The sequence below is a fragment of the Peromyscus maniculatus genome, chromosome 10 (assembly GCF_049852395.1).
Source record: "Peromyscus maniculatus bairdii isolate BWxNUB_F1_BW_parent chromosome 10, HU_Pman_BW_mat_3.1, whole genome shotgun sequence".
NCBI classification, from domain to species: Eukaryota; Metazoa; Chordata; class Mammalia; order Rodentia; family Cricetidae; genus Peromyscus; species Peromyscus maniculatus.
The window spans coordinates 40268211-40295903 of NC_134861.1; the positions used below are offsets into that span (position 1 = coordinate 40268211).

Here is a 27693-nt window from a genome sequence, read left to right on the forward strand (position 1 = left end):
GCATGGACCGCCATGATTCTGAATCATTCTACTTGTGAACACTTTCTGTCCTCTACCCAAAATGCCATGCAGCCCAGTGACATGAGTCAGGGCGCCGTGCTGGGATCCTGTTTCCTCTCTGCCTAGCTTCCCAGTGGCTTCTCCTTTGTCTCTGTTCAGCAGGTTATTTCCCTCTGCTTGCCCAACAAACGCATATTCCAAGACTTAAAAGTAAACTGTCACTTTAAAAGAAAAAAAAAAGCCGCCTAGTGACCTTCCTTGGGAACCGGTTGCTAAGCTGGTGTTTTTGTCCTGAGACTGGCTGCAGCTTTGCAGGGAGCAGCCTCCCTTATCCCCAGCACACCCCTTCCCCCATGTCTAAGAGATTCTCTGGCTTGACCCAACTGGTCTCTCATCACATCCCTCCAATCCCAGAAAGTTGGAACCTGCAAACTGCGTTTTGTAAAGTGGATTAAGGTAAATCAGTTTTCAGCGGAACCGGGGCTGCTGTCCCTGTGTCCTGCTTTCATCTCCTTTCAGTTCCGGCTTGGAGGTCAGCCCCTCCCTGGGTGCCATGAGAGCGGATGGAATGCCTTGTAACTCTAGGGACTCTGGTAATTTTGCTTTCTGAATGGAAAGTAAGTAAGTAGGGGCGCTGCAGGAACAGCTTTGATTTCAGCGGCTGTCTGGTGTCGGGCTTGCAGGGGAAACGCCAGCTAGTGCCGTCCTCTCTGGCCAGTGCTGCTAAACACTGGCTGCATGTGGCTTTCAGGCCTTTAGTTTAAACTGTTCCAGGGGTGGGGATGAGGAGTACTCAGTGTTGCAAACTTCATTTTTCTTGGTATTAGACAAAGATCTCTGAACCACGGGGCTGAGGGCTGCCAAGCTCCAAAGAAAATCTACCAGGCTGTCAGTTAAAGTGACTGCTTTCTTCTTTGCAAAGAGGTGCTATGAAAAGCTAATAAAATCTAATAGGAAATACATGCCTGCTATTGCATTTTCTATAAATGTTTCTGCAAATTAGTGTAATGCCAGTATAATATGCAGAGAGAAGGGAGGACTGTATATGGATAGAGGAGATGTGTGTATATATGTATACATACACACGTACATAGATATACATAGATTGATCTAGATACAGATATTTGACCTAGAGTTCATTTACAGATCTAGAGTTCATGTACAGAGTCATTCATTTGAGTTTTTATAGAGCATCAATAATGCAGCAGATGATGAATACAACTTTACATTATACAAAGATGACTTAGACCAGGTCCAATGCAGGGAGTTTACTGGGGAAGCAGATATGTGAACAGATAATGAGAGCACTGTCAGCTAGTGCCAAAAGAGACTTGTAAATTAGGGCCTAGAGCTCGATGAACAGCGGGATGGTTCCAGGGAGGAACTTCCAGAACTCCCATACCACCGGTTGGACCAATCCCATGGAGCACAGCCTGTGTACAGACCTGCACACTGCAGCAAACAGTGTCATATCCATCTGACTAAATGACTGCACACAGCCATGTCACTAACCTTGTGCTCTAGAAGCTGTGGCTGGAAGCATTTGTTGTCACGTCATTAATCATAAAAGAAGGCATCTGACAGCTCCTGCGACGCCCCAGCTTTTAATGGGAGGGGTGAGAAAAGCCCTTTGTCTCTGAAGAGAGAAAGTGAACATGGGTAGGAGGGCAGGAGGTTCCAGAAACACTTTAGATAGTCAGAGAAAAGCCTGGCTGGAAGAAGGAGACTTGATTATCGCCACCACGGCTTAGAAAGTAAGGGGAGTGGGGCATCAATACCTGAAGACTTTTCTTATGATTCTCCTCTGTCCCCCAAGCTCTTTTGCCCCTCTCTAGCCCTTCCTCCCACTTTCCCTCTCAATCATGACCTCTTCTTATGACCATTCTGGTTTTAAAAAAGACATTCTAGAGCATTGGTTCTCAACCTGTGGGTCACGACCCCTTTTGAGAGTCAAATGACCCTTTTGTAGGGGTTGCCAAAGACCATTGGAAAACACAGATATTTACATTATGACTTGTAACTAACAAAATTACAGTTCTGAAGTGGCCACGAAAATGATTTCATGGTTGGGTGTCACCACAACCTGAGGAATTATATTAGAGGGCCGCAGCATTAGGAAGGCTGAGAACCACTGCTTCAAAGAGACATGGGTGCCTCTCTGTTCAGCTATCAGACTATTAAAACAATGGACTCTAGGAACTGGATTGCCTCCATGTCTCATGTTCTGGTACCAACCTTAGGGAGAATTTGTCTCCAAGAAAGCCAGTTCTGGCAGCTTGGCGGTCACCTTGTAGAAGATACTGTGGCGGAGACAATGATGTGTCAGTGATGGGCAGGACCACACACGACCAAGACTGCTTAGTGATGTATGTCTCCTGGCACCTTCTACTCAAACCTGAACTTCCTGCCAGGACCCTGGAAGATGGACTTTGGGGTCACTGGACACATTTGTTCCATTTCCTAATGCAGATTGAATAAATCTCCTTTCTCAGATCTTTAGTTAGCCTAGTGCAGGACTGGTGGACAAGCCTATCTTATTAGGGTTGCCAAGGCTCAGGTTTTGACCCTAACTCTGGCAGCGTTTTTAATAATAAAACCTACCAATATAGGGAGCCTGGTCTATGACAGGCATTTTATTATATTTTTTTTTTTAGTATGGAGCCCATAATAAACCATCACCCCTTGAGACAGGAAGTACAATTGTGACGTTACAGAATTGGCAATATTACTCCAAGATCACACAAGCTGGTGAGAAGAGGAAAATTGAACCTAGGTCTATACTATTTTTTTCACAAAGCCCTCACTCTTTAAAACCATAATTTCTTTGTGATAATCAATACACTATCCTTTGAGAGCAGCTATGATTGGGAGATGCCTCTTTCTCTCAATCCTCTGCATCCTGTAGGGTCATCACGGGGTCCTGGATGTGACTCTGATTGGCTGATTTTTAGAGACTGCAGTCAGATAACAGTGTGGGTACGTTCCTTTAAAAATGTGCTGGTTTTCTGTACTGTGTAAAATAGATTATTGACCTAGGGATGTCTATGCCCTTCCTCACTGCTATAGTATTTGTGGCTTTGCATTGTAAGTATTTTCACAATAAGGAACTAGTATACAATAGTGATGATTACCTTGTTCAGCAAGACTTAGCTCAAAGAGTGTGGTGCCTGGGACTGGGGAGAACTTGGAACCACCAAGTGCCAAGGTCAGACTGTGAATGTGAGATTTGAAAACTGTGACTTTGAGCACATCACATAACCTTTCAAATGTTAGTTTTCTTGAGTCTTAGTTGGCATATGTACTACTGAGAACTGTGGGAATGAGCAGAATGTATGTGTAGAGAATGCAAAGCTCTAGTTCCACAAACCAGGGCTCTTATTTTGATATTGTCATAGAATGTATTAACAAGTGGCCAAGGCAAATGCTGATGACAGGGGCTTATTAAAGCTGAGTCGTGTTTATTCATCTTTTCTGAGCAGCAGTGTTCATAAGAAAGATAAATTTTGGTGTCATTTGATTTCCTTCAAAACTCATTCGAAGGTAATGATCGGGAAAGAATGGGGAGAGAGAAAACAAGTCCATTACATTTGTCATTTTCCACTTCTACTTCTTTCTTCTGTATATGATTTTTTTCTTAATTTATGGAGAGTCTGTTTTCCGCTTACTAAAACGCTTCACATTCTTTATTTTCAGTTCCTAAGGACCGGGGGTGTCTGTCAGAACCATCACCAGCTGAGGCCCTCCTTGTATGTTTCCTGCCCCCCTCCAGTGCCCCCCACCCCTTTATCACTGGGTCTGCTTTTTTCATCTTTTCCCTTCCACTTGAGTCTTCTGAGGGGTCTGTATGGAAGACAATCGCCTTGCAGATCGTTTGTGTTTCATTACCGCACTAATTCCCTGGGAGGGTCGGAAAACCTTGAACAATGGGGTGAGCTGCTTACCTGGCCCAGTGCAGCTAAGATTTGCCTCCCACGGGATCAAGAAAGGCTTAAGATTTGTCAGCCCTGTGCCGAATATTTCTCCTCATCTTCTCTCATTTTATCTTCACAGCATCCTCGCGAAGCTTTGAAGGACTCCAGAATGTGCCCATGAAAATGGACCCAAACAGCAATTGAACCATTCCTTTGACAATACACATGCACTGTCTCCTGAGTGGCGTGTGCAGAGGCTGTGGGGATAACATCACACCAAGTGCAGTTCCTGCTCTCTTGAGAATCAGTTCTAACAGTGATGGGCAGACACTGATGTACAATTACAAAAGCAGATTGGTGGTAAGTATTATAGAAAAAGAAGTCACTGTAAGGTACTCTCAAAGTTCTTGGTGGGTTAATAACACAATGGGAAAGTTATTGTTTAAAGAACTCTTAGGAAAGAGCCCCCTGAAAGTGAACTGTTACCAGAGACCCAAAGGAACTGTGGAGAGAGGGGGGAGGAGAAGGAGAGAGAGAGAGAGAGACTGTCTGTCTGTGTCTACGAGTGTAGCTAGCTTCTGAAAGAAAGTCCTAGGTAGAGGAAACAGTGAGTGCAAAGGCCCTGAGGCAAGAAGGTCCAAGTGCAAAACCAGCCAAGGGAACTGTAAGGCTTGGACAGGATTTTGGATTTCACTCATTAGGCAAAGAAAAGTCATTGGAGGACTGTAGGTGATGGAATGTTATGATCCTACTTAATTTCCAACCATTCAGCCTGGCTTCCATGTAGAGACCACTGGAGATGAGCAGTGTGGAGAGCAGAAGAGTCAGGAGGTTCCCAGGGCAGTCCGCAGGAGAGACAGGAGAGAGATGATGGGACTTGACTTGACAGTGTTAGTAGCAGAGGTCTTAGGGGTATAGTCCCTGGTCACTACTAGAAGGCTGGCAGATTTCTGGGGGATGGGATGCTGAATTAGCCAGGGTTTCCCAGGATAGAGATCTACTGGGGAATTGTCTCCCCTGACTCTGGAGACTGTGAAGTCCACAATGAGCAGTCTGCAGGCTGGGGACCTTGCACGTTGATAGTATAGGACAGTCCAAGTCTAATAGCCCCTGACCCAGGGAAGCCAATGGTGTCATTCCAAGTTTAAGGCCAAAAGTCTGAGATGAGGGTGTGGGAGGGGGGTTGGGGACTGGTAAGAGTCCTGGTACCCTAAAACCAAAGGGCTTAGTTGTCAGAAGATGGAAGCATCCTGGCTCTTAGGAGTTGAGGGATAGGCTAATTCTCCTTTTGTATTTGTTTTTTTTTTTTGGGGGGGGGGGGTCTTGGATAATTAGATGGTGCCTCTCATTTTGGAAATGGTTCTTCTCCCCAATCCATTCGGATTCAAACACCGATGTAACTTTAGAAATATGCTCCCAGACACACAGAACTGTCGTAGAATATTAGTTTAAGATGTGCTACATTCGTTTATGCTGTGGAATGTTTGTTTAATGATGCAAAGACATTTTGCATTCTTTTATGTTGCATTTGTTTAATTCTGTAAAGCTGTGTTACTTTGCCTGCCTAAAACACTTGATTGGTATACTAAAGACCTGAACAGTCAATAGCTAGGGAGGAGAGGGATAGGTGGGGCTGCCAGACAGAGAGAATAAATAGGAGGAGAAATCTAGGCTTAAAGAGTGAGGATTGAGAAAAGGATGAGAGGAGGATTCCAGGGGCCACCCACCCACCCAGACAGCTGGCCATGGAGTAAGAAGGAAAGAAAGATACATAGAATAAAGAAAGGTAACAATCCCAGAGGTAAAACATAGTTAAAGAGAAACAGGATAATTTAAGTTAGAAAAGCTGACTAGAAACAAGCCAAGCTAAGGCCAGGCATTCATAAGAATAAGTCTCTGTGTATTTATTTGGGAGCTGGGTTCCAGGTTTTTACGTGTCCCTTGATCTAGTCAAGTTGACATGTAAAGTTATGACAGGGATGCTGTATCATAGGAGAGTGAAAACAGCTAAGGATTACTGCCGGGGTAGAGTGGATTTGTTTTGTACAATGGGAAGGCCACAGCACAGGCTCATTAGCAAAGGCCAGGCTTCATTTAGGGCCAAGGGAGGTAACCAAGACACAATCACAAACTGGGTTCTAGCCTTCTGAGGAAGTGTCTGGGCTCAAGGTGTTGATGTGGGAAAGATCCGTGTATACATGGTACGTCAGGCCAAGAATTAAGACGAGACAGTAAGGGCAGCGAGAACGGGCAGAGCCAAAGCTCAGAGCACTCCAGCATTTGGTGCTGGGGAGATGAGAAACCGGCAGAGGTACCAGAAAAGGGCAGTCGGTGAGTGGCATGATGACCAGGAAGGGACCTGTTCCAGAAGCCAGGAAAGAAAGTGTTTTGACAACATCCTGAGGTTCAGTACTTGAGGAAGAGAACTGACCATCAGACACAGCAATGCAGGAGTCATTAACAGACCCCAGCAAGAGCCGGCACAAGGTGTATTAGACACTGCAAATGTACCCAACATAATAAACATTAAGAAAAGAGGGAGTGTTTCTGGGGTGTTACTAAAAAGGCTAAAAAAAAATAGAGCAATGCTACAAAGAGAGAAGTGAAATGAAGAAAAGGCATTTTTGTGTAAGGAAAAGACAGGTTATTTTTCAGTCTGGGAGGAATAAGCCTACAGAGCAGGAAGAAATGACTGTCCGGGCAGCAGGGTTGGGGTAGGAGATCATAAGATCCTAGTCCTGGGGAGGGAAGTGATGGGACCCAGTGACAGGCAAGGGATGGGCTAGGTGAAAGTGGAGACCACAGCACAGCAGCAAGTGGAAGCAGAGGAGTGCTGGGACCCAGGGGGGTTACGGAGGTGAGGGGATTTGGTGCCCTCTCCAGTCTCGTCTCTCTGCTCCTTGAAATGAGAAAGAGATTGAAAATTGAGACTTAGAGGGCAAAAAGAGAGGAAAGCCAGAAATGGTCCTTTGCAGCTGACTTCCAGCCAAGGCCCGTCTGCCCCCCAGCGTGTAGTGGGGCAGAGAACTAGCATCCCTCCTTCTTTTACTTCCCCCATTCCTGGGGTCTGCAATACTTGTGGTGGACAGCTCGATCATGTGGATAAGCTTCAGTCTGCCTGCACAGAGACACTGATGATTTCACTATGCCTGACCTCTTCCTTGTCCTTTCTCAGTCTGGAAACCATCACAGCCAAGATGAATCCCAAAGAAGAAAAAGTAAAAATAATTTCAGAGGTAAGTCACTGCTTGGCTTCCCCCTTGGAACCCTTTGTGGGTAAGGAAGTTCAGTCTGGCAATAAAAAGCATTTACTGCATGTGTTAAAAAGTGATGCTTCAGACAAATGAAATTCTGCAGAATCAGACAGTTCTGAGAACCAGAGGAGGTATGGGGAGCTGTGCTCGGCACAGTTGCTGGACCCATGGAATGGTGACAGAAGTTCTAGAGCGTTCAGGTAGAGGTGAGACCTCAGGGTGCCTGCAGGGTCGCATAGCCTTCATCAGAAGTGAGGTCCTAGAAAAGCTTGCTTGGCTGTGGCTCAGGGTTGCCTTGCTTGAACATGTCCAATCATTCTGCTGGTCTGTGATAGACTAGGAACAGCCACTCGGATTCTCCAAGACAGAACTATTTATTTAAAAAAAATACACCCCTAGGTAGATTTTAGTTCATTTGCATACTAAATTATCATTTGTTACATCTGCCAAGTACAGAGGCATCATTGGGCCAAACTTAATTGAACTGAACATATGCCAGAATACCCACTCCGGGTGTTCTTTATCTGCCTTTGTTGGGGAAGGAGGCAGATGATGAGGGTTGTGCAACCTTGCATAGCCTGGGTCTCACCTCTACCTGGATGTTCTGGAACTTTTGTCGCCATTTCTTGAATCCAGCACACAGCAGTTCTCACTGTAGGCTACTGGGCCCAGCTCAGAGAACTCCAATTCTAATAAATCTAACCACTTCTGACAATTGTAGGTTATGAACGAAACCCTGTCTCTACAGTCTGTCATTGCCTGCTGAACAAAAACTCAGACCAGGCAAGGGAAGCCACCTGCAGTGGAAACTGCAGCCCACTTAGCAGGGGCCAGATCTCCCCAAACCCTGACTCCCTTTGAATTAAGGCTCGTGGGGTTTCGAAAACAGAAAACAAAGCCTACGAGCACTTTTTAATTTATTTTTATTTTATGTGCATTGGTATTTTGCCTACATGCATGTCAGTGTGAGGGTATCAGATCCCCTGGAACTGGAGTTACAGACAGCTGTGAGCACAATGTGGGTGCTGGGTATTGAAGCTGGATCTCCTGTAAGCACAGCCAGTGCTCCTAACCATAGAGACATCTCTCCAGCCCCCTGAGGGCACCCTTAATAACATCACACAGATTAAGCAAATTGTCACGTGCTTGTGAGCCACACACACCTCTGTTGTTCATTCATTTAACAGTCTGAGGTGATATAGCAGTGACAAAATCCCTGTAGCTTCGAGCATCCCCATAACTCCTACTGGATGCTTTCCCAGTGACTGAGGATTAGGATACTACTAGAAAACAAAAGATAACCTAGATTTCTCAATGGTTTGTTCCAAGCCAAAGAAAACTAAAAGTTAGACTTTGAGCCACGCCTGCCCACCTGGACCTTATCATCCTCTTGGGGATTCTCTGAACTAAGAGCGGTCCTTCACTGGCAGGTCTGGGGAAAGGAGTGAGGATGAGGCCTCTACTCAGAACTCCAGATAGACAGAGATCATCACAAAACCAAAAGCCTGAGCCAAGCCCATTCTCTGGCTGGGATCTCAGCTCTGTCCCCTGGAACTGACCTCTGCATCTTCCCTGAGCCCAATAACCGAGGAGAAAGGGGAATAATAGTGGCATGGACCAGTCATCTGTATCAGGTTGCTATGAAACTTTACATCACAAACATCCAGGCTCTGCTTTCCAATTCTGCTTCAGTGGATTTGGTGAGACAATAAGAGCCTTGATGTTTCTCTTTGTCTGTTCATCTATTTTTGAGATTGCCTTACTTTGTAACTCAGGCTGGCCTCTAGCTTTCTGTATGGCCCAGGCTGTCCTGGTCTTCCTGCCTCAGTTCCCGAATTCAGGGATCTCAGGTGTTTACTACATATCCAGTCACTTTGCAGTTTCTTGTTCACTCAGAAGTTCTGATGCCAACATTTATAAAAGTGCATTACTAGGAAATGTTAAAGTTAGAGCACCTCAGAGATTTGAGCTCTAACCTCTTAGGTATAAAATATACAATGCATAATACAAAAAGAGAACATGACATTTACACTTTTCCCTTTCCAAAAAGATCTGCTAAAATTCCCCGCAAGTTGAAGCTCTGCTAATTTGACTTATAGTATTGTTCCTTTCTTCCTTACCTGGCTATCAGCCTGAGAAGCAGCAAATGAAACCTCAAACATGAGTTCGCTGTCTGTCCCTGCCTCTCCATCTGTCTTGGAAGTTTCACTTCATTGTCACCTTCCTTAGAATGAGAGTGGGGACCACACTGTATGTACACTATTGCCCTAAGACTTGGTACGCAGTAAGTGCTCAATAAATGTTGAGAGCATGAATGAGCATTTGCAACAATACCAATGGGAGCTTTAACCCCATTTCACTTACAATGTCTCAGTTAGAGTGAAAGTTCTCCAGAGCCTGCCTATTTTGAGAAGAGTGGCTGGTGGATGGCCACTTAGATTTTGTTAACTGTCCCTTTGCTCAATGCTGTGGTAGCAGGTGGTAGAGAGTAGCTGAGCACAGGGAGAAACTTAATACCTGAAGACTATCTTCTTTTCTTTGTGTTTTGACAAAGGAGTTCACTGGAGAGGATGTGGATGCAGAGGTGGGAAGACAGAAGAAGAATTCAAAGGTCCAAAGACAACAGAGAAAGAAAAAGGTAAGAAATGATGAGAAACTGTGTCTGCCCATGCAGAATATTATTGATACATATCACTGATGGGAAGCCTGCCTATACCTCTGGGAAGTCACACAGATCCCTCTGTGAATGTGATCTTCATTGTCAGCTTGACACTCAGGGGAAGAGGGAACCTCAACCAAGGAATTGGCCTGTGGGATGTGGGGGGGGCGTTTTCTTGATTAATAATTGATGTAGAACGGTCCGGCCCACTGTGGGCAGTGTCATCCCTAGGTAGGTAGGCCTGGGCTGTATAAGAAGTAGTAAATGAGCATGACCCTGGCAGCAATCCAATAAACAGTGTTCCTTCTCTGCTTCAGTTTCTGCCTTCGGGTTCCTGCATTAACTTCCTGCCCTGACTTCCCTTGGTGATGATCTGTTACCTGGAAGTTCAAACTCTTTCTTCCTCAAGTTGTTCTTGGTCACAGAAATAGAAACTTAACTAGAATGCCAACGCAGATAAAATCCCTCCCATGAGTAGCATCTCTTGACTTACTCCTGGAAACAGTGAGGCAGGGATGTAGGTGGATGGTATAATGTGTGAGATGCTGGTAGGGTGTATAGAGAGACATAGCACTCCAAATAAGGCTATGGCCCATATTAAGAGTTTTTGTCTTTTTTTTGTTTCTTTGTTTTGTTTTTGTATATGTGTTATGCTGTCTCTTCGGGCTCTAGGAAGGAGGAAAGCCCCTGATTTGAGTGCTGCCACTGATGGTCATAGACTATAATAGGCGGTAGATGGCAGTGCAGGATCACAAATCTTAAGAGACTCCCGCTTTCTCCTACTCCAAGTCCCAAATTCACAGTTAACTCCAGTCTCCCCAGCCTGCAGCCATTTCTCCCCCACCTCCTCCGCTGGAAGCATCCCTGCAAGGTAATTCAATTCCCTTAATTTGGAGCTGCTGTCCTGGAGAAGAAAGGCAAGAAAGGGACAGTTATAGACAAGAGACTTGCCTGGATTAATTGTTATGCCAGCCTGGGAGGGAGGGAAAGGGGAGCGCCATTTTGAGCTAGCAGTCACATGATGAGACTGCCGGGAGAGGGAGAGTAGACCTGGGTGGTGGAGAGGGCACTGAAAGAGTCAGGGACCAACCTTCCTGCTGGCTCCTGGGAACTCTGCCTGTTTCCACGAGGGAAAGCGGGCAAGACAAGCGCCTTCTACCTTCCCTACAGGCTGAATCCAGCCACAGGGGAAGGCTCGGGGGACTGAGGAGCTGCCAGAGCACAGGAGCCAACCACTCTCTGCCCACTCTAGACTAGGGACACCCACAGCCGCAGAGTGTCCTGAAGCTCTTAGGAGTTCAGCCTGTGTGTTGTTCTGCAGCCTGGCGGGGGGAGGGGGGGGCGGGACCGTGTGGTATCAGATAAAAAGTACTTTAGAATCACTCAGTGAGCAGAGAGTGACCAAAGATGAAGCTGCCTGGCATCTTCGGACTGAAAGGGAAAGCCACAGGCAATGCAGCAACTCTCGGTGGCTGTTTCCAAAGCCTGATTTCACAGGCATCCTTGTGTTCACTTAATCTGCTCTAGAGCCTTGATCCCAGCCACGGTTTTATTCAGATGCCCCATCCTTCTGAGTGATCTGTTTCCATCAGGATCTCTGTGCTGCAGTTCCCCTGTGCATAGCCATGGGTTTAGAGATAGGGCAGAGCTGTGGTTCCCAGTACCTAACAATGCTTGTACAGAGAAAGTAGGGATATGCTTGCCCAGGGCTCCTAGCCAGGCTGAGCTGGCTGTGGGCTTTAGTCCGCCTGGCACAGAGGCATCCTTACTAGCGCTGCTTCCTCAAGACTTGGAGGAAGATACCGCAGTCTATTCTCCGGGGCATCCCGTGTGGAAACAGTGTCAGCCCACGTTAGCCAGTGACACTTGAACAGGCCTTTCCTGTCTATTTGGGGTTGGAGGTGAAGTATTCTTTTGTGATCCCCTGCATAGCTTTAAGCTTTTTCTCCCTAGCAAATGTGAAAACTGTCATATTTTGGGGTGCCTTGACCACTATGATGGGAAGCCTCCTAGCAAGCACTCAGGCTGACTTCAGTGACCTGAGCAACAGAGTCACCGTGAACAGCATGCAAAGTACTAAGGCGCAGCCCTTCTACAGTGATCCCACCACGTCTTAAAAAAGGGGGCTGAACTAGTTGAGGTCCGGGCATCTCAGAAACCTCTCATCTATTCACAGCCACCTGCTACTCCCCCTGAGGAAATGGTGTCAAACAAATTCCAAGATGGTGGCCAGCAGGAGATGGTGGAAGAAGAGCCTGAGACCAACCTCCTGAGCTTGACAGCCCGGCGGGGACCCCGGAGTGAGTAACTTGCTTGCATTTGGCTGGTAGTTATTAACTGCCAACCACAAACCCAGTGTTGAGCAATATGGGGCTTGATTAGGAGTATTGTTTCTATGTTTGACCAGGGGTAAGGCTGTCTGAATAGGACAAAGCGAAAGGGAATGTAGTAATTCTCAGAGGCTGAGCTTGGGAGGCCCCTCTTTAAGGGGGCTCCACTCATTTCGCCACATCTCTGTGGCTCAATTTCTAGGGTAGCACAGACTAGAAGATAAGACACACAGTTAGGGGGCTTCGCTATATCCAGGAAAGGTCGACGGCAGTAACTGAAGTAGAAATAGCACAGATAATCCAATATGTCAGAATTCAAAGGAGAGTGACAGAGAGGAGACACACGTGTGAGTAGAGCAGAACAAGCATCAAACTGAAGAACAGAGGGGAGTTTTCAAGGCCACTCACCCTTCACAACACTTACAGTCATCCGCTGCACACTAACTTTCTACTTCCGGGAACTGTGGCAAGGAGGCTGGGGAGGTGGCTCAGTGGGAAAAGCACTTAGCCATACAAATGTGAAACCTCGAGTTCAAATCCCCAGAACCCATGTAAAAGCCAAGCATGGGAGGACATATCTGTAATCCCAACACTCCTAGATCAATACCTCCTATGAGTGGAGGTATCCCTCAAAGCTCACTGCTCAGCTAGCCTGGCACACAGATGTGCAAACAACAAAGATACCCTGTTTCAAACAAGGTAGAAGGTGAGGACAGACACCTGTAGTTTATGATGGGTTCACTGAGGCAAGCTCACACCTACACTCAGACACATAGATGTGCACACACATATGTAAATGTGATTTTTTTTTAAAGAGCCTTGGGCAGTCCTTGGACTTCACAACATTTGTCCTTGTCCATACAGTGAGCTTCTCTCACTGTGAGCCCACTGTGGGGAAAACCACTGCCCTTCACTGGAGACCTTTCTGGCAAAGTGGATTGGATAAGAAATGTGCACAGTCCTTATGCGCGTGCATGTGGCAGAGCTGGGGAGTGGAGTAACTATTAGACATCGGAGGCCTTTGGAAGCAGCCGACCTAAGTCCAACCCGATGAAAAGTGTGGCTCCAACAGCATGGAAGCAACATGCAATTAAAGCTGCCAGGAATCCCAGAAAAACAGACTAAGACTGACCCCCAAACAGCTGGTCTTTTTTCTACACACCTTTGTCTGCTTGGGCGGCCCTAACTAAATATCACAGATTGTGTGACTTAAAATTCAAAAGCATATTTTGCTCACTGACTGCAACACGGGGGTCCCTTATTACCGGATAGAGTTGCACAAGGGTGGTTGGTGGCTTCCGTGGCTTTGACTTAGCAACGGGGCAAGTGGGGCTGCCATGTTCAGAGGAAACGGGCAGCAGGAAGGACTTGTGTGAGGACCAGTAACCAGGAATAATGATGGAGAGTGTGAGCCGCTTCTTGGGTACCCGGGTGGACATGGATTTACAGACGTGGGAATCTGGTAGTTGGAGAGAGGGGCTGGGACTGGAGAAGGCTTCCTCAACCTTCCATCTAGAGCAGTTCTTTCTCCCCTCCACAATACGTACACACCTTTCAGTACACACCTCACCTCCCGAGGGATGCTGGGAAAAGACTGCTCTGTTAGGACAGAATCCCCCTCATAGCAGACTCTGCACTGTGTCCACTCCGTTGATTACGTCATCCTTCAGTGCACAGAAGTTTTTGAAGTTTGATGTAGCTCCTCTTATTGTTTTGCTGTTGACACCTGAATTTTTAAAGAGATTTTATTTATGTATGCAAGTTCTCTATTTATGTTAGATGAGAGTATCAGGTCCCCTCATAGATGGCTGTGAGCTACCATGTGGTCATTGGGAATTGAACTGAGGACATCTGGAAGAGCAGCCAGTGTTCTTAACTGCTGAGCCATCTCTCCAGCCCCCAACGCCTGTATTCTTAGTGTCATTCTCCAAGAAGTCGTGGCCCAATTCAATGTCATAAAGCGTTCCCCTTATCCATTTTGAGTTAAGTTTTGTTTATTGGGCAGAGATCCAATTTCGTCTTTAATTTATTAATTAGTTTAATTATTTACATTGTTGGGGGGTGCATTTTGTGCTTTGGTACACATATGGAGATCGAAGGACAACTGTGTGAATCAGTTCTCTCCCTCCACTCTAGTTCCCAGGGATAGAACTCAGGTTCTATCAGGCTTGATGGTAGGGGCCTTACCTGCTGAACCCATCAGCTTCCAGTATCTTTCTCTTGTCTTTGGACATGAGTTTTCCTAACTCCATATGTTGAATACAGTACTTTCCTATAGAATGGTCTTGGCATATCTGTTGAGGATCATCTGACCAGTTAGTCATGTATTTATTGCTGGGTTCTCTATTCTGCTCCATGGGTTTATATTTTGGTCTTTATGCTACTACCATGCAGTTTTGATGATGTTAGCTTTGGAGTGAGTTTTGAAATTAGAAAATGTGAAGCCTTTCAAAACTGCTTTAGCCATTCACAGTCCTCTGATATTCCTTAAGCACTTTAGCATAGACATTTCTATTTTTGCAAAACAAAAATCATTGTGGTTTTCACAAGAATCGTGGTAAATCTAGAGATGGTTTGGGTAGTATTGACATTTTAACAACACTGGGTCTTTAAATCCACAAGCATACAGTCCTTCCATTTATTTTTCACATCTTTACTTTCTTTCAGCAGAATTTTGGTTTTTGGGTGTGTAAGCCCTTTACTTCCTTCATTGACTTCCTCCTAAATGTATTACTTAGTTTTCGATGCTATTCTAAGTAGAATTGTTTTCTTAATTTCATTTTGAGTGGTTTGTTGTTGATATATGCAAATACAACTGATTTTTATGTGCTGGTTTTGTATCCTGCAACTTTTGCTGAATTTGTGAGTGACTCTAACAAGTCTTTTGTGGCATCATTAGAATTCCTTTATACCAAATCATGTAATCACTAAATAGAGATCGTTTGACTTTTAACATCCCAATCTGGGTGACTTTTCATTTCTTTTTCTTGCCTTGTTGCTTTGTGTACGAATCCCAGTATTACGTTGAAATAGCAAAAGCCAATATCTTTCTTTGGTCCTGATCTTAGAGGGGGAAAAAAAAAAAAAAACTTTGAGAATTGAATATGGTTGAGGTTGTTCCTTCACTTTCTAGGTTATGAACATTTTTATACTGAAGAAATATTAAATGTTGTCAATCATCTTTTCTGTTTCAGTTGGGATGATCATGTGGTTTGGGTCCTTATTCTGTGGTGTGTTATATCAGTTGCTTTTCATGTGTTGAACCCTCTTTGTATGACTCCTCCTGTCCCCTTTTTTAAATGTTATGGAGAAGTTGTATGTTTGCAATCTGAGCCTATGTGAAAGATTGTTAACTAGACCTAAAGCTAATGTTCCATAAATGAATTGTGAGGCTATTATTCATAACTACTTAACAAACATTATTTACTATATTTCATGGGTGAAACCTCCAATTTTGTGTTCTTTCCAGCCCTGAAATGAAGTTTCACATTCATGGATAATGCTGAGAAAGCTATGGAACTTTTTGGTTTATCTGAAGCTTTTACTCTGGACAGAAGAGCTATGAGTGTGTAGAGGAGCAGATATATCAGATATGTCTGAAAATGTTAAGAATCTAAGACTGAGTCAGGCGGTGGTGGCGCACGCCTTTAATACCAGCACTCGGGAGGCAGAGGCAGGCGGATCTCTGTGAGTTCGAGGCCAGCCTGGTCTCCAAAGTGAGTTCCAGGAAAGGCGCAAAGCTGCACAGAGAAACCCTGTCTCGAAAAACCAAAAAAAAAAAAAAAAAAAAAAAAAAAAAAAAGAATCTAATACTGTTTGAGCTAGGCAATGATGTAGCAGGCACCATGATAAGGCCTTTACATATGCTGTATTATTTAATTTTCTAAGTAATCCTGTCCTCGGGCATTTTTTAGTAGATCAAGGTCTGGGGAGCGTTAACATGGAGGAGTGACGGAAGCAGGTCCCAGCTCTCATATGCTGACCTGTGTCCGTACTTGCTGCCTGTTGTATTGCTGTAGACCCACAGACTTAACCTGGGGTTATCTTTAGACTTAATAATTCAACCACATTCTATAAACCTAGCAGCAGTTGTGGACAGCCCATGGGGAACTCCTAAAAGGGGGCACAGAGCCAGTTAGAATCTTCATGGGACTGAAGCCAGCTGTTCCTGATCTTTTTCCAGAAAGAGTAACAATGTAGCATGAATATTAAAAGGTCTTATTAATAAAAAACAAACCTGGAGCCAGGTATTGGGTGAATGCTGGAAGATCAGAGACACAGAACACAAGCCATGGCTAACCTCACCTTGCCAATTCCTCAGCTGATCTCATTTCCTCAAACTGGAAGCCTCTGTGTCTTCATCTGAATGGATCTCAGCTGAACTGCTGCTCAAAAGCCTAAAAGCTTAACCAGGCTCTACTTCCTGGTTTTCACGCCTTATATACCTTTCTGCTTCCTGCCATCACTTCCTGGTATTAAAGACGTGTGTCACCATGCCTGGCTGTTTCCAGTGTGGCTTGGAACTCACAGAGATCCAGACGGATCTCTGCCTTCAGAATGCTAGGATTAAAGGCATGTGTGCTACCATTTTCTGACCTCTATATCTAGTGGCTGTTCTGTTCTCTGACCCCAGATAAGTTTATTAGGGTGTACAATATATAGGGGAACACAATATGACCACATAACAGAGTCCTCTCCTTACTTCCAAAAATAACTCATTTCCTATTGGATTGTTGTTGTTGATGATGATAGATTCTGCTCTGTATTCCGGCCTTGTTCTGGCATAGGTGTGCATGCTCACTTACCCCTCAGAGCAGACTGTGTTCCACATCCTTCCAATGGGTCTGTCCACCTAGATGGAAATGCATGATTCTTACCATGACTCTTTACTTCCCAAACCTCACATAGGTCTGGACTACCCATCATCACTTTCACCATAGGGCCTCGCCTTGACTGTAACCTTCCATCACCTCACTATAACATTTGTACAGGTCTCCCAGTATTGTCAAGGTCAGACAACATTCAGAGACAGAGAGATCCACAACTATGACCCCATGGTCTCTCCCATGCACATGTCTGTGCAGCAAAACTTCTGGCTTCTAACTTGCTCATCTAAGATACATATGACCCTGACATTCCACATAAGAAAGAATTTCACTGACTGAACACCAGTTGCAAATCAAATAAGTGTCTAGTTTCACCGGGCGGTGGTGGTGCACGCCTTTAATCCCAGCACTCGGGAGGCAGAGCCAGGTGGATCTCTGAGTTCAAGACCAGCCTGGGCTACCAAGTGAATTCCAGGAAAGGTGCAAAGCTACACAGAGAAACCCTGTTTCGAAAAAGCAAAAAAAAAAAAAAAAAAGTGTCTAGTTTCAAAGCATGTGCATCCTTCATGAGTCCACCTCACACCATCTTTTAACAGAGTAATGATCAAACGTCAAGTCATTTCTCACAAACATCTGTTTTTCATTTTCCATTCATTCTTGCTAGTTTCTCTGATTAAAGTACCACTTCGGAACCAATTTTTCAGTACTAGTAGAAAAGAAAATACAGTGAAATTTGAGTAAATGAAATAGATGATTTATTTTAGACGTGCATTTTCAAAGTCATCAAGACCTGGAGACATAGACACAGGATACAAATTTTCTGATGTTAGAGCAGGGAAGCTGCCTGAAGGAGTGAGGCTGGGTTACCGTGGAGTGTCTGGACAAGAGATGAGTATGCTAATCAAAGGAATCACACAACATAGTTTCAATGCCCTAAAAATATATGCTTCTCTGATTTCATCCCTCCTTCTTTAATCCTTAGCAATTGCTAATCTTGTATTTATGCTGGGAAAGACATTTAGAGGTTTTTAAGATTTCCTAATTCTGCTTGGAGGCATGTCATCTCCCCAACTAAAATGTGAGCAATGTGATGGGAAGACCCTTGGCAGATGCTTTTGTATCTGGTCCTTGGTAATGACCCATTAGTCAAAAGAGAGTATATACACATAGCCATGGGGGGCATTACACTTTAAAAGGTACTTCAACTCATGAAGCATTCCATATTTTTAGGTAACAACGAGTTCCCAAGATGAGGATGCTTGGATCTCCCAGAAAGGGGAAGTAGAGGAGATCTCCTGGTTGGACTGAGGATGGGCATGGGAACTTGAGGGATCAGGTTGGGGGGTGGGTAGGGGGGGAGAGTGCTGAGAGAGATGACTGAAAAGGGGAGCTTTATGGAGTTGGGTAGAAGCCTGAGGCAAGGAAAACTTGTACGAGTCTACAAAGATGACCCAGCTAAGACTCCTGGCAGCAGTGGATGCATAGCTTGAATTGTTGATCCCCTGTGATCAGATTGGGGACTACCCAGGTTATCAGCAGAGAGCCTTCATCCAGTAACTAATGGAGGCAGATTCAGAGACCCAAAGCCAAACATTGGGCTGAGCTCAGGGAGTCCTGCTGAGAAGCAGGGGTAGGAATTATAGGAGCCAGGGGGTTAGGGACATCACAAGAAAACCCACACAGCTAGCCTGGCTCATGGGAACTCACAGAGTCTGAACCAAAAACCAGGGAGCCTGCATGGGACCAACCTAGGCCCTCTGCATATATGTGACAGTTGTGTAGCTTTGTGGGACTCCTAGCAGTGGGAGCAGGAGCTGTCCCTGGTGCTTCGGCTGGCTCTTGGGAACCTATTCCTCATGTTGGATTGCCTTGCCCAGCCTGAATACAGGGGGAGATACTTGATCTTATGGCAAATTGATATGCCATGGTTTGCAGGGGAAGCCTGTCCCTTTCTGAGCAAATACGGAGGAGGGGTGGATTGAGGCGGGATGGAGAGGAGGTGGGAGAAGGGAGTGGGAGGGGAGGAGGCTGAGGTAGGGATGTAAAATAAATATTTTTTTTTCAAAAGGTACTTTAAGCAAAATAAATGTCACTGTTATTTGAGCGAAAGCTGGTGGTAGCCATGACTGTTTCTTTGAGATACGTTGTGGCACCATTACTACCATGGTACCCAAGGAAAGCCATGGTGCTAATTCACTCCCTTTGACCTAGGGGTTAAGTACTTTAATACTTGTTGTAGTACAATATGGAAAACAGTTATTTTAAACAACTGTAAATATTAAACAGGTCTCCTAAGACATCTCCCCACCCCCGCCCAACTAATTGCCAGTTATTCTGTTTCATTAGTAACCTTCTATTCAGTCTCACACTGGCTGGGCTTGTGCTGACCTGGGAAGAGAATGGACTCGCCAGCCTGAGGGGAAGCTGTGATTACATTTATGGGAAGATGGCATTTAGAAAACAGCTCACTGCTGCAGCAAAGAAAAACCAGCAAGAACAAAGTTTCCATATCCTCACGTGCAGAGGATTGTTAGATGGCATGAATGAACTTATAGATAACGATAGAAATCTAGGACTAAAATATAGGCACTGTCACTGTACCAGTGCGGCTGGAAGAATTGTTTCCTAGTAAACCCCTTAGCCTAGAGCAATGTCAGCCTTGTGTTCCCAGATGGCTTCCAGACCTCTGTACTCTTTCCCATCATCTGTACTCCCTGTACCCCATTTCTTTCTTTATACATTCTTAATGCGATACTAGACACTTTCTATTTTTCTCTTTCCCTGGATAAGTGGCTCAGATATTTATGTCCACTGCACCCCAAGCTTCCCCCTGGAAACTGCCAGCCTGTCTCCAATCCTCACCTGTTTCTCGCTCGGTAGCATCACCAACTTGATGCCTCAGTCAACTCTTAGCATCCTCTCCTTCTCCTTTATTCTCTAGACCAAAGTCCTCCTGAGTGTAGTTGAAGCACGTACTATTCGGACTTCACTAGGTTTGGCTGTGACTCACTGTATTTAAAAGTTCCAGACCTGGCTGCTATTGGGAACCACAGATTGCATCCTGCATACCAGTCTCCATGTTGTTCTCTACTTTTCTTCTTCTTCTTCTTCTTCTTCTTCTTCTTCTTCTTCTTCTTCTTCTTCTTCTTCTTCTTCTTCTTCTTCTTCTTCTTCTTGTTCTTCTTCTTCTTCTCTCTCTCTCTCTCTCTCTCTCTCTCCCCCCTCCCGTCTCTTTCTCCCCCTCACTCTCCCCCTCTCGCTCCCCCTCCTCCTCTCCTTCCCCTCCCTCCACTGACCTTCTCTCCTTATGGTATCACCAGGACACCCTAGCTGGTGCAGCTTCTGAAAACACTACTGACATCAACTCTGCTCTCTCCACCTGCTTCAAGAATTCTACAGGAAGCCGAGTCAAGACTCCTTAGCAGGACATTTTTAGCTCCCCATCACTTCACCCCTAAATCCTCAAACTTACCTGCTCCAGGTTCCCATTCCAATGAGCTTAACATTCTACCCATCAAACACCATCATATTTCCTATATTTCTCTCAGGATGGTGTTGGGTTATCAAAGAACAGAACTGAGACCAAATCTTAAGCATTCTGTTTTCTAAATATGTGGTCAGGGAAGCCAGTCATTTGTCACAGGTGACCTCACTGTCTTCATCAACAATGACACCCAGTTTTGATAACACCTGAGCTTGGAGTTATCATCTGGTGATAATCCAGCAAGGATGCTGTGGAGACTTACATAACTCATTCCATACACAGTATTATACCCAACACATGATAGTTACGTACCTGTTCAAGTGGTTCCCCTCTGTGTTCAGTAATATCTGTGATAGGTACATTATCTCAGTGATGCAGCCAGGGGCTATGGCTAGGTCTTTAGGAAAAGGTTGCTCTAGTTGAAGAGGGGATTAAACCCTGAGACCTCAAATCAGCTACCCATTCACCCAAGAAGTGACATGTTGGAGTCTAGTGCTGACTAAGTCGGCAAATATATTTGTGTGCCTGTAACAGTCAGGAGCCACTCATTCTAGTCTTTGTTAAACCAGAGTGACAGTCCCTAGTGGGGCAGAGTTCTCCATGTCAGTCTCCAAGAAGCCAATGCTTATACTTCCACCGTCAAAAGGCTCCAGCACTGTGACCCGTTTGCTTATGTGCAGATCTATACTAGCAAAATTACATCCCTTTTTGTATTTAATTCACCCCGAGGAAAAAAATGTTTACAAGTAATTGTCCTTTATTTATTTATTTGTTTGTTTGTTTATGTTTAAGGCTTACCTCCCATGCCTTCAGCATCCAGAACAGGCTTTGCAGAATTTTCCATGAGGGAACGCATGAGGGAGAAGCTTCAGGCTGCCAGGGTAAGAGAGGCAGAGTGAATGTTCCCTTCAGGGCTGATTGTAGTTTTCGGTGGTTTATGTTGCCTGCTTTGTATGCTCCAGACTATGGAGCTAACAGCCATTCAGTCTGTCCTTCAGGTCTGAAATGTTAACACACTTCGCATTGGGACAGATGAAAATTGTGCCGGAGAATGGCGGTCATTCGGCTAAACCATTTCCCTTGCTCTGATCCCTACAGAGGGACGGCGTGTAATTGTTTTTCTGACTTTTCTTTATTGAGATGGCAGCTAAGATTCTCCGATAATTGATTATATATAATAATACTTTCCTATTTGGTTTTTTAGTCCAAGGCAGAAAGCGCATTGCTGCGGGATGTCCCCACCCCGAGGCCCCGGCGCCTGCGCAGTCCCAGTGAGAGGGAAACAGAGACTGAATTTGGCACAGAGGTGAGACGTGGTTTCTTTCTACTTTGATGTGAGGTTCCTCTACTGTCTGGCCCTGCTTTACTTCTTCACAACGGGACAAACCTACAAACGAGTTCTTGGTGTTGTTTATGGACTGAATTAGCATGCGTTAACAGTGTTTTCGGTCAGTAACAGATACATAGTAGGTCCTCTCAGATGGGACGTTTCTTAGTTTTCTTCCTGAACTGGATCCAGGGCCTTGCACATGCTGGACAAGTACTCTACCAATAGCTTACCTCATTAGCCTCCCTTGGTATATGTTCTCTGAATATGAGCTGTTCTTACAGGCCTCAGCCAGAGAGATACAAATATTACAAAACCTGAAAAATAGCCCAAATCTGAAACAACCCTGGTCCCAGGATGATAACAGGACCTGGGGCTCAGTGAGAAGGATGGCCCTTGAGCCCTGGGTGCTATGCTGGACTTATACTTATGTCTTTCTTTGTAGACATCAAATGATCTTCTGTGAAATGAATGATTTGTAGATTTACAGAATGAAACAAGCCTTTTCATTTGGGGGTCTAAAGTTTTTGTTGTTGTTGTTGTTCAGCCTTAACAGAGCAGGGGGAAATAAGAAAACATTCAACCTCCCTACCTACAGCTATATCTGAAGCCTGTGGCCACAGCACTCTGTAAAATGACAAGATTTTCAAAGACTAGAAGACAAGCTGTTAGAGGACCACTGTGGTTTCATTTCCGTGGCTGTTATAAAATCTCTGACAAAAAGCAATTTCAGGGCACAAAGGCTTATTTAGCTCTTAATTCTAAATCATAATCCATCATTGTGGAAGTGAAGGCAAAGCTTAGAACATCACATCCACAATGAAAAACAAAGAATAAAGTCACAGCTCCTTGATTGCTTGTTTGCTGTTTATACTCAGCTAGCTTTCACATATAGTTCAAGACTCCCTGCCTAGGGGATGGTGCCACCCACAATGGACTTTGTCCTCCTACATAATCAACGATCAAAACATCCCCATGCCCCAACCCATACACACAGGCATGTCCAGGCGCCCATCTGACCTAGAGTCTCTAAGTCATTAAGACTCTCTTCCCAGATGATTGATTATAGTTTCTGTCAAGTTGACAGTTAAGCCAGGACAAAGACTAACCCTCAACTTAGAAAACTTAAAATAACCTTAATTTCTGGATCTTTTTTTTGCTTTAATGTGTCATTTTTTTACTCTTTACAAAGCCAAGTAAAGAGGTAGGAGGGACTCAACAAGAAGATGACTCCCAGAGCCATGCAAGATTTAAGCTCCGTGGTTCTGCACAAAAAATCAAGTCGAAACCCCAGGTTAGAAATTCTGTCTTTAAAAATCACGTTTCTTTCTGTTTTTCAAAAATACCTAATCACAGATGCTGCCGTGCTGCCTGCAGATGGGGGTGGGGGTGGACTTCTACTTTTAAAGTCCTAGAGGCAAGATTACAGTATTGCCCCATTGTGGAGAGGGAGGAGGGGTACAAGGAAGACAGGGAATGATGAGAGGGTGTTCCCCAGCTTTCGTGATGGAGAAGGAATGAGGGTAACAACTCAGAAACCAAAACAATAACTGTCGTTTGTTAAAAAGATGAAGAGAACCTACGTTACTATAGGTTATTATAATAACTTCTCATTATTAAACAAAATTATCTCTACATTGGTCCATAGAACAATGAATATACTGTTTGACACTTTAATAATCTTTCCTGAAATGCTTACTTTTGTAAATACTGTATTTTCATGCTTACTGGGTTGTAATTACTCATTTTTTTTTTTTTAAGTAGAGCAGGGGAAAGATGGTTCAGCTACTAAGAACATTGACTGCTCTTCTAGAAGACCCAGGTTCAGTTTCCAATGCCCACATGGCCATTCACAGTCATGTTACTCCAATCCTAGGCAATCTGATGCCCTCTTCTGGCCTCTGTGGGCACTGCATGCACATAGTGCACATATATACAGGCAAAACACTCATCCACATAAAATATTTTAAGAAGTAATTAGAACTACTTATTTTAAATACTCAACAACTGCCTCCTGATCTTGTTAAAATTTGTGACCTGTAATTCAGTTAACCTTCAGCAAAGACAATACAGTCAACAGGCCTCCATGAGCTGTGTTAGCATCCAGCCAGCTGTCAGTTGGTTATGTGAGGTTCGTTCACTTTCCCCACCTAAGCTGCCTGCTGTCTGTTTCTCTGCAGCCCCCTCCTGGCTTCCCCTCTGCAGAAGAGGCCTATAATTTCTTCACTTTCAACTTCGATCCTGAACCAGAGGAATCAGAGGGAAAAGCACAAGTAAAAGGTGGAGGCAGAGCTCGTCAAGAGGACCAAGAAGGAGAAGAAGAAGCATGCGCACAAGAGAGAGCAAAGAAAACGGTATCTGATACAGTGATGGTGTGCAGGGGGAGCCTGGGAAAACAGATGAGGGAGGAAAGGGGCTGGGGAGGAGCCTGCAGCACCCCACAGGACAGCTCACCCATGTCTTGGTTGGAAGCAGGAAGACCACTATGGGATGAGAATTGACCTCCCTTGATTTTTCTGTAGCCTTTGACACAGCCCACACATTGGGTAGCAAGGGCCTTGATTAAATCTGTCCATCTTTTCTTGTAAGGGAAGAAATGAAGTAGCTTGGTTTGAGGGTTTTCTTGCTAGACTTTGCACAGTGGTTACTCTGCATTTCATACCTAGAGTGCTTGGATCCAGAAAGCAAATGAGACAGACTTGCCTCTCTCCCACAGCCTAACAAGAAAGTTAAGTTTTTGTGCCAAATACCACCCCTGGGCATAAATTATACTAGGTAACTCTGAGCTCAGGTTCTTTAAGCAAATGTTCTCAAATAAGCATCTTCAAAGGTTGGGAGTCCTGTTTGATTTTAGGATTACTGTTGTTTGGGTTACCACTTCCGAGGTACAGTTTTCCAGGTAGGTGGAATAGCAAAAAGCCACCAATGAAAACCCACCTCTGAAATATGAAAGGTCACCTTCATCTGAAAAGAAGCAAAAGGGAAATACAGTGTGTGTGTGTGTGTGTGTAAATGTGGGTAGGGATGTGCCACAGTCCTCATGTGTAGGCCAGAGTTATTTAGGTGTTTCTCATCACCTTCCGCCTTGCTTAAGACAGAATCCGTGTTGTTTGTCCACTATGTGTGGCAGGGTAGCTGGCCAGTGAACCTCCGGGCTTCTGTCCCTGCATCCCATCTCCCTGTGGGAGTACTGCAATTGCAGATGCTCTCATTACACATCTAGCTTTTATGTGTGCTCTAGGGACTTGAACTCGGTTCTCATGCTTTAACCATTTACCTGGAAAACATAATTTTGTCCTAAGATGTGTTAAGTTTCATGGGTTTAGTATTAGTAATTGTTTTCCCAAGTCTGCCAAGGATCTTGGTGTAACTTTTTCTTGTTACTTTTCAATGTTGTGTAGGAAGAGGAAGAGCTGCTTGATGGTAAAGATGCCGAGGACTTCCTGTTGGGCTTAGATCCCGCAGCCCATGACTTTGTGTCAGTCAGAGCCGCAGAGTACGAAAGTGCCCACGTTCGGCTACAGAAGGAAAAGGAAATCCTCTTCACGCCTAGTCGCCTGACAGGTGCTCACCTTTTCTTCCCATGCTCAGCTTGGACACTTTCATTTCCTGCAGATGAAATATGCCTGACATACAAAGACCACCCTTTCCAGAGCTGATTCTAGGTTTGAATATGATTTACTGGTTAACAACCATCTTTGGGGGCTAGGGAAATGTCTCAGTAGCCTACAAGCTAGATAACCTGGGTTTGGATTCTGTCATCCATGTAATAAGGCAGGCACAGTAGCATCCACCAGTAATTCCAGTGCAGGGAAGTGAAGTCAGCGGATCCCAGGAGCTGGCTGGCCAGGTGAGCTCTAGGTTCCATGAGAGATCCCATCCCATCTCAAAAACAATGCACACATATTCACACTCACCTGAGCACACACATATATTTGCTCTGTGGCCAAGCAGGAGTGGGAGAGCAGACTTCAACCAGGAGCCACTTCCCTTGGTGCCTTGGAAGGAAGGTATAAAAAAGGAAGAAATAAAAATTGCATAAAAGATTGTAGCTAGAGTTTTCTCCAGTCCCGCTCAGGCCCCCGAAGTTCCACAGCCCACTTATAAAATAATCACTCAGAAGCTCATATTAATTAAAATTGCTTGGCCATTAGCTCAGGCTAACTACTGACTAGCTCTTATATCTTAAATTAACCCATATTTATTAATGTATAAGTTGCCACGTGGTTTGTGGCTTGCCGGTACTTTACATCTTCTCATGGCGGCTGTGGCTGGCAGCGTCTCCTGACTCAGCCTCCCTGTTCCCCAAATTCTCCTCTCTCTTTGTCCTGCCTATACTTTCTGCCTGGCTACTGGCCAATCAGCACTTTATTTATTAACCAACAGAGCAACACATTCACAGCATAGAGAACACATACTACAGCAAAAGATGACTTGGGGGCGTCACTGAGGAGATAATATGGGTGAATGGCCCAGTGCGATGACCACATCCCAAAGTGTCTGCCCAATTGCTGTTGCTATTGTAGACAGTAGTAGTTTTTAAAGGAGTGTGTGCTTACCCCAGTGGTGCAGGAAAAGCACCTTCCCTAATTTACTTTTGCTGGGACAGTAGTATATCCATGACAAATAAGGATACATATATTGGGGGAGCAAGCAAAACTATTTTAACAAAGACTTTCAGACATTATCAGATTAGTGCTAATCTGGTGTTTTAGTATGAATAAATGTTTTATTGAATGAACAAACATTTTAGATGAATAAAGAATGATAAATAAGTTGGCCCCATGTTTTTGGACGACCAGAGGAGAGTTTTCTAGAAATGGGTGTTTCTGGTTTTGAGGGTTGGACTATATAGGAAATACATTGTCTGATGGCCACACACAGGCAAGACAGCATGGTCAGGTACTTACTGTCATTCAGAGTGAGATAATTATGAGCCCTGTAAACATAAGTCTTAGGTTCCATCCTGGCCCCACAGCCATCCTATCTTGCCTTTTCTTCTGTCTTCTCTACGCCACTCTGTTGCAGCAGGCCCCACGGCCTTGACGGAATCTAAACCCTGCCAGAGTCCCTCCCCAGCACAGAGCCCCAAGCTCCTCCCTGTGATCTGAATAGTTCCCCTTGCTCTTCCCTGCTACCCTGTGCCCCCTCTCGATACACCACGGCATTCTGGGAGCATGTTTGTTTCCCAATATGAACAGCCTTCAGTACTGTGATACCTGGCTGAAGGGTAGGGATGCATTTTCTGTGAAAGGTCATTAGGCGAATTTATGGTTGTGTGAACGTCACACCGTGTACTTATGCAAACCCAGGTGGTACAGCCTCATATCCATCTGGGTTGTGTTGTATAGCCCATGGCTCCTAAGAAGACCAGCATAGCTGGTCACCATGCTGATACTGTAGGGACTCTGGCCTGAGTACAGGGATGCCTGTACTGGAAAGCTGTGAGCTCTGTTGTAATCTCATACAATTTTGGTCAGAACATCTCTGACGGGACCACTGTGCAGTTCATGTGAATGACTGCACATGTCCCACCCGGGCAGGATGCACCCTCCTGCAGAGCACATCCCCCTCTCAACACTAGGTGGCAAGATGTCTGCAACTGAGCAGACTCCTTCTTGTATCTCGAGTTCATCCCTTCCCTCCCTAAGTCCCTATCAACCGCATGTCTCCTTATCGGATATACTCTCTAGTAGCATCCTGTAGACCTTGTCTCTGTCGCTGCATGTTGCCTCCACTGCCACCTAAGTGACTCCACACTGCATCAGTCTGGCCTGGAGCCCTGAGTCCCATGAGCATCTGTCACAAGGAGGTTCTCAGCAAAGATCTATTTTTTTTTTTTTTTTTTTTTTTTGGTTTTTTCGAGACAGGGTTTCTCTGTGTAGCTTTGCGCCTTTCCTGG

General features: G+C 44.9%; 1 protein-coding gene across 3 annotated transcripts in view; it reads left to right on the top strand.

The window, feature by feature from the left end:
- The first annotated feature begins 274 nt into the window (after positions 1-274).
- Cc2d2a (coiled-coil and C2 domain containing 2A) overlaps positions 275-27693 on the top strand; it is an 82659-nt gene continuing 55240 nt past the window's right edge. Inside the window, exons 1-10 of one of the 3 annotated variants that reach the window (XM_076546230.1) lie at positions 275-456; positions 4051-4271; positions 7087-7147; positions 9720-9803; positions 12001-12124; positions 21257-21345; positions 21669-21770; positions 22984-23085; positions 23972-24163; positions 25193-25355. In XM_076546230.1, the coding sequence (XP_076402345.1) occupies positions 7109-7147; positions 9720-9803; positions 12001-12124; positions 21257-21345; positions 21669-21770; positions 22984-23085; positions 23972-24163; positions 25193-25355 (895 nt within the window). In that variant the 5' untranslated portion in view covers positions 275-456; positions 4051-4271; positions 7087-7108. Of the gene's footprint in view, positions 457-523; positions 618-4050; positions 4272-7086; positions 7148-9719; positions 9804-12000; positions 12125-21256; positions 21346-21668; positions 21771-22983; positions 23086-23971; positions 24164-25192; positions 25356-27693 lie in introns of those variants that run through there. The other 2 variants (XM_015988831.3, XM_076546231.1) reach the window with 2 other exon arrangements.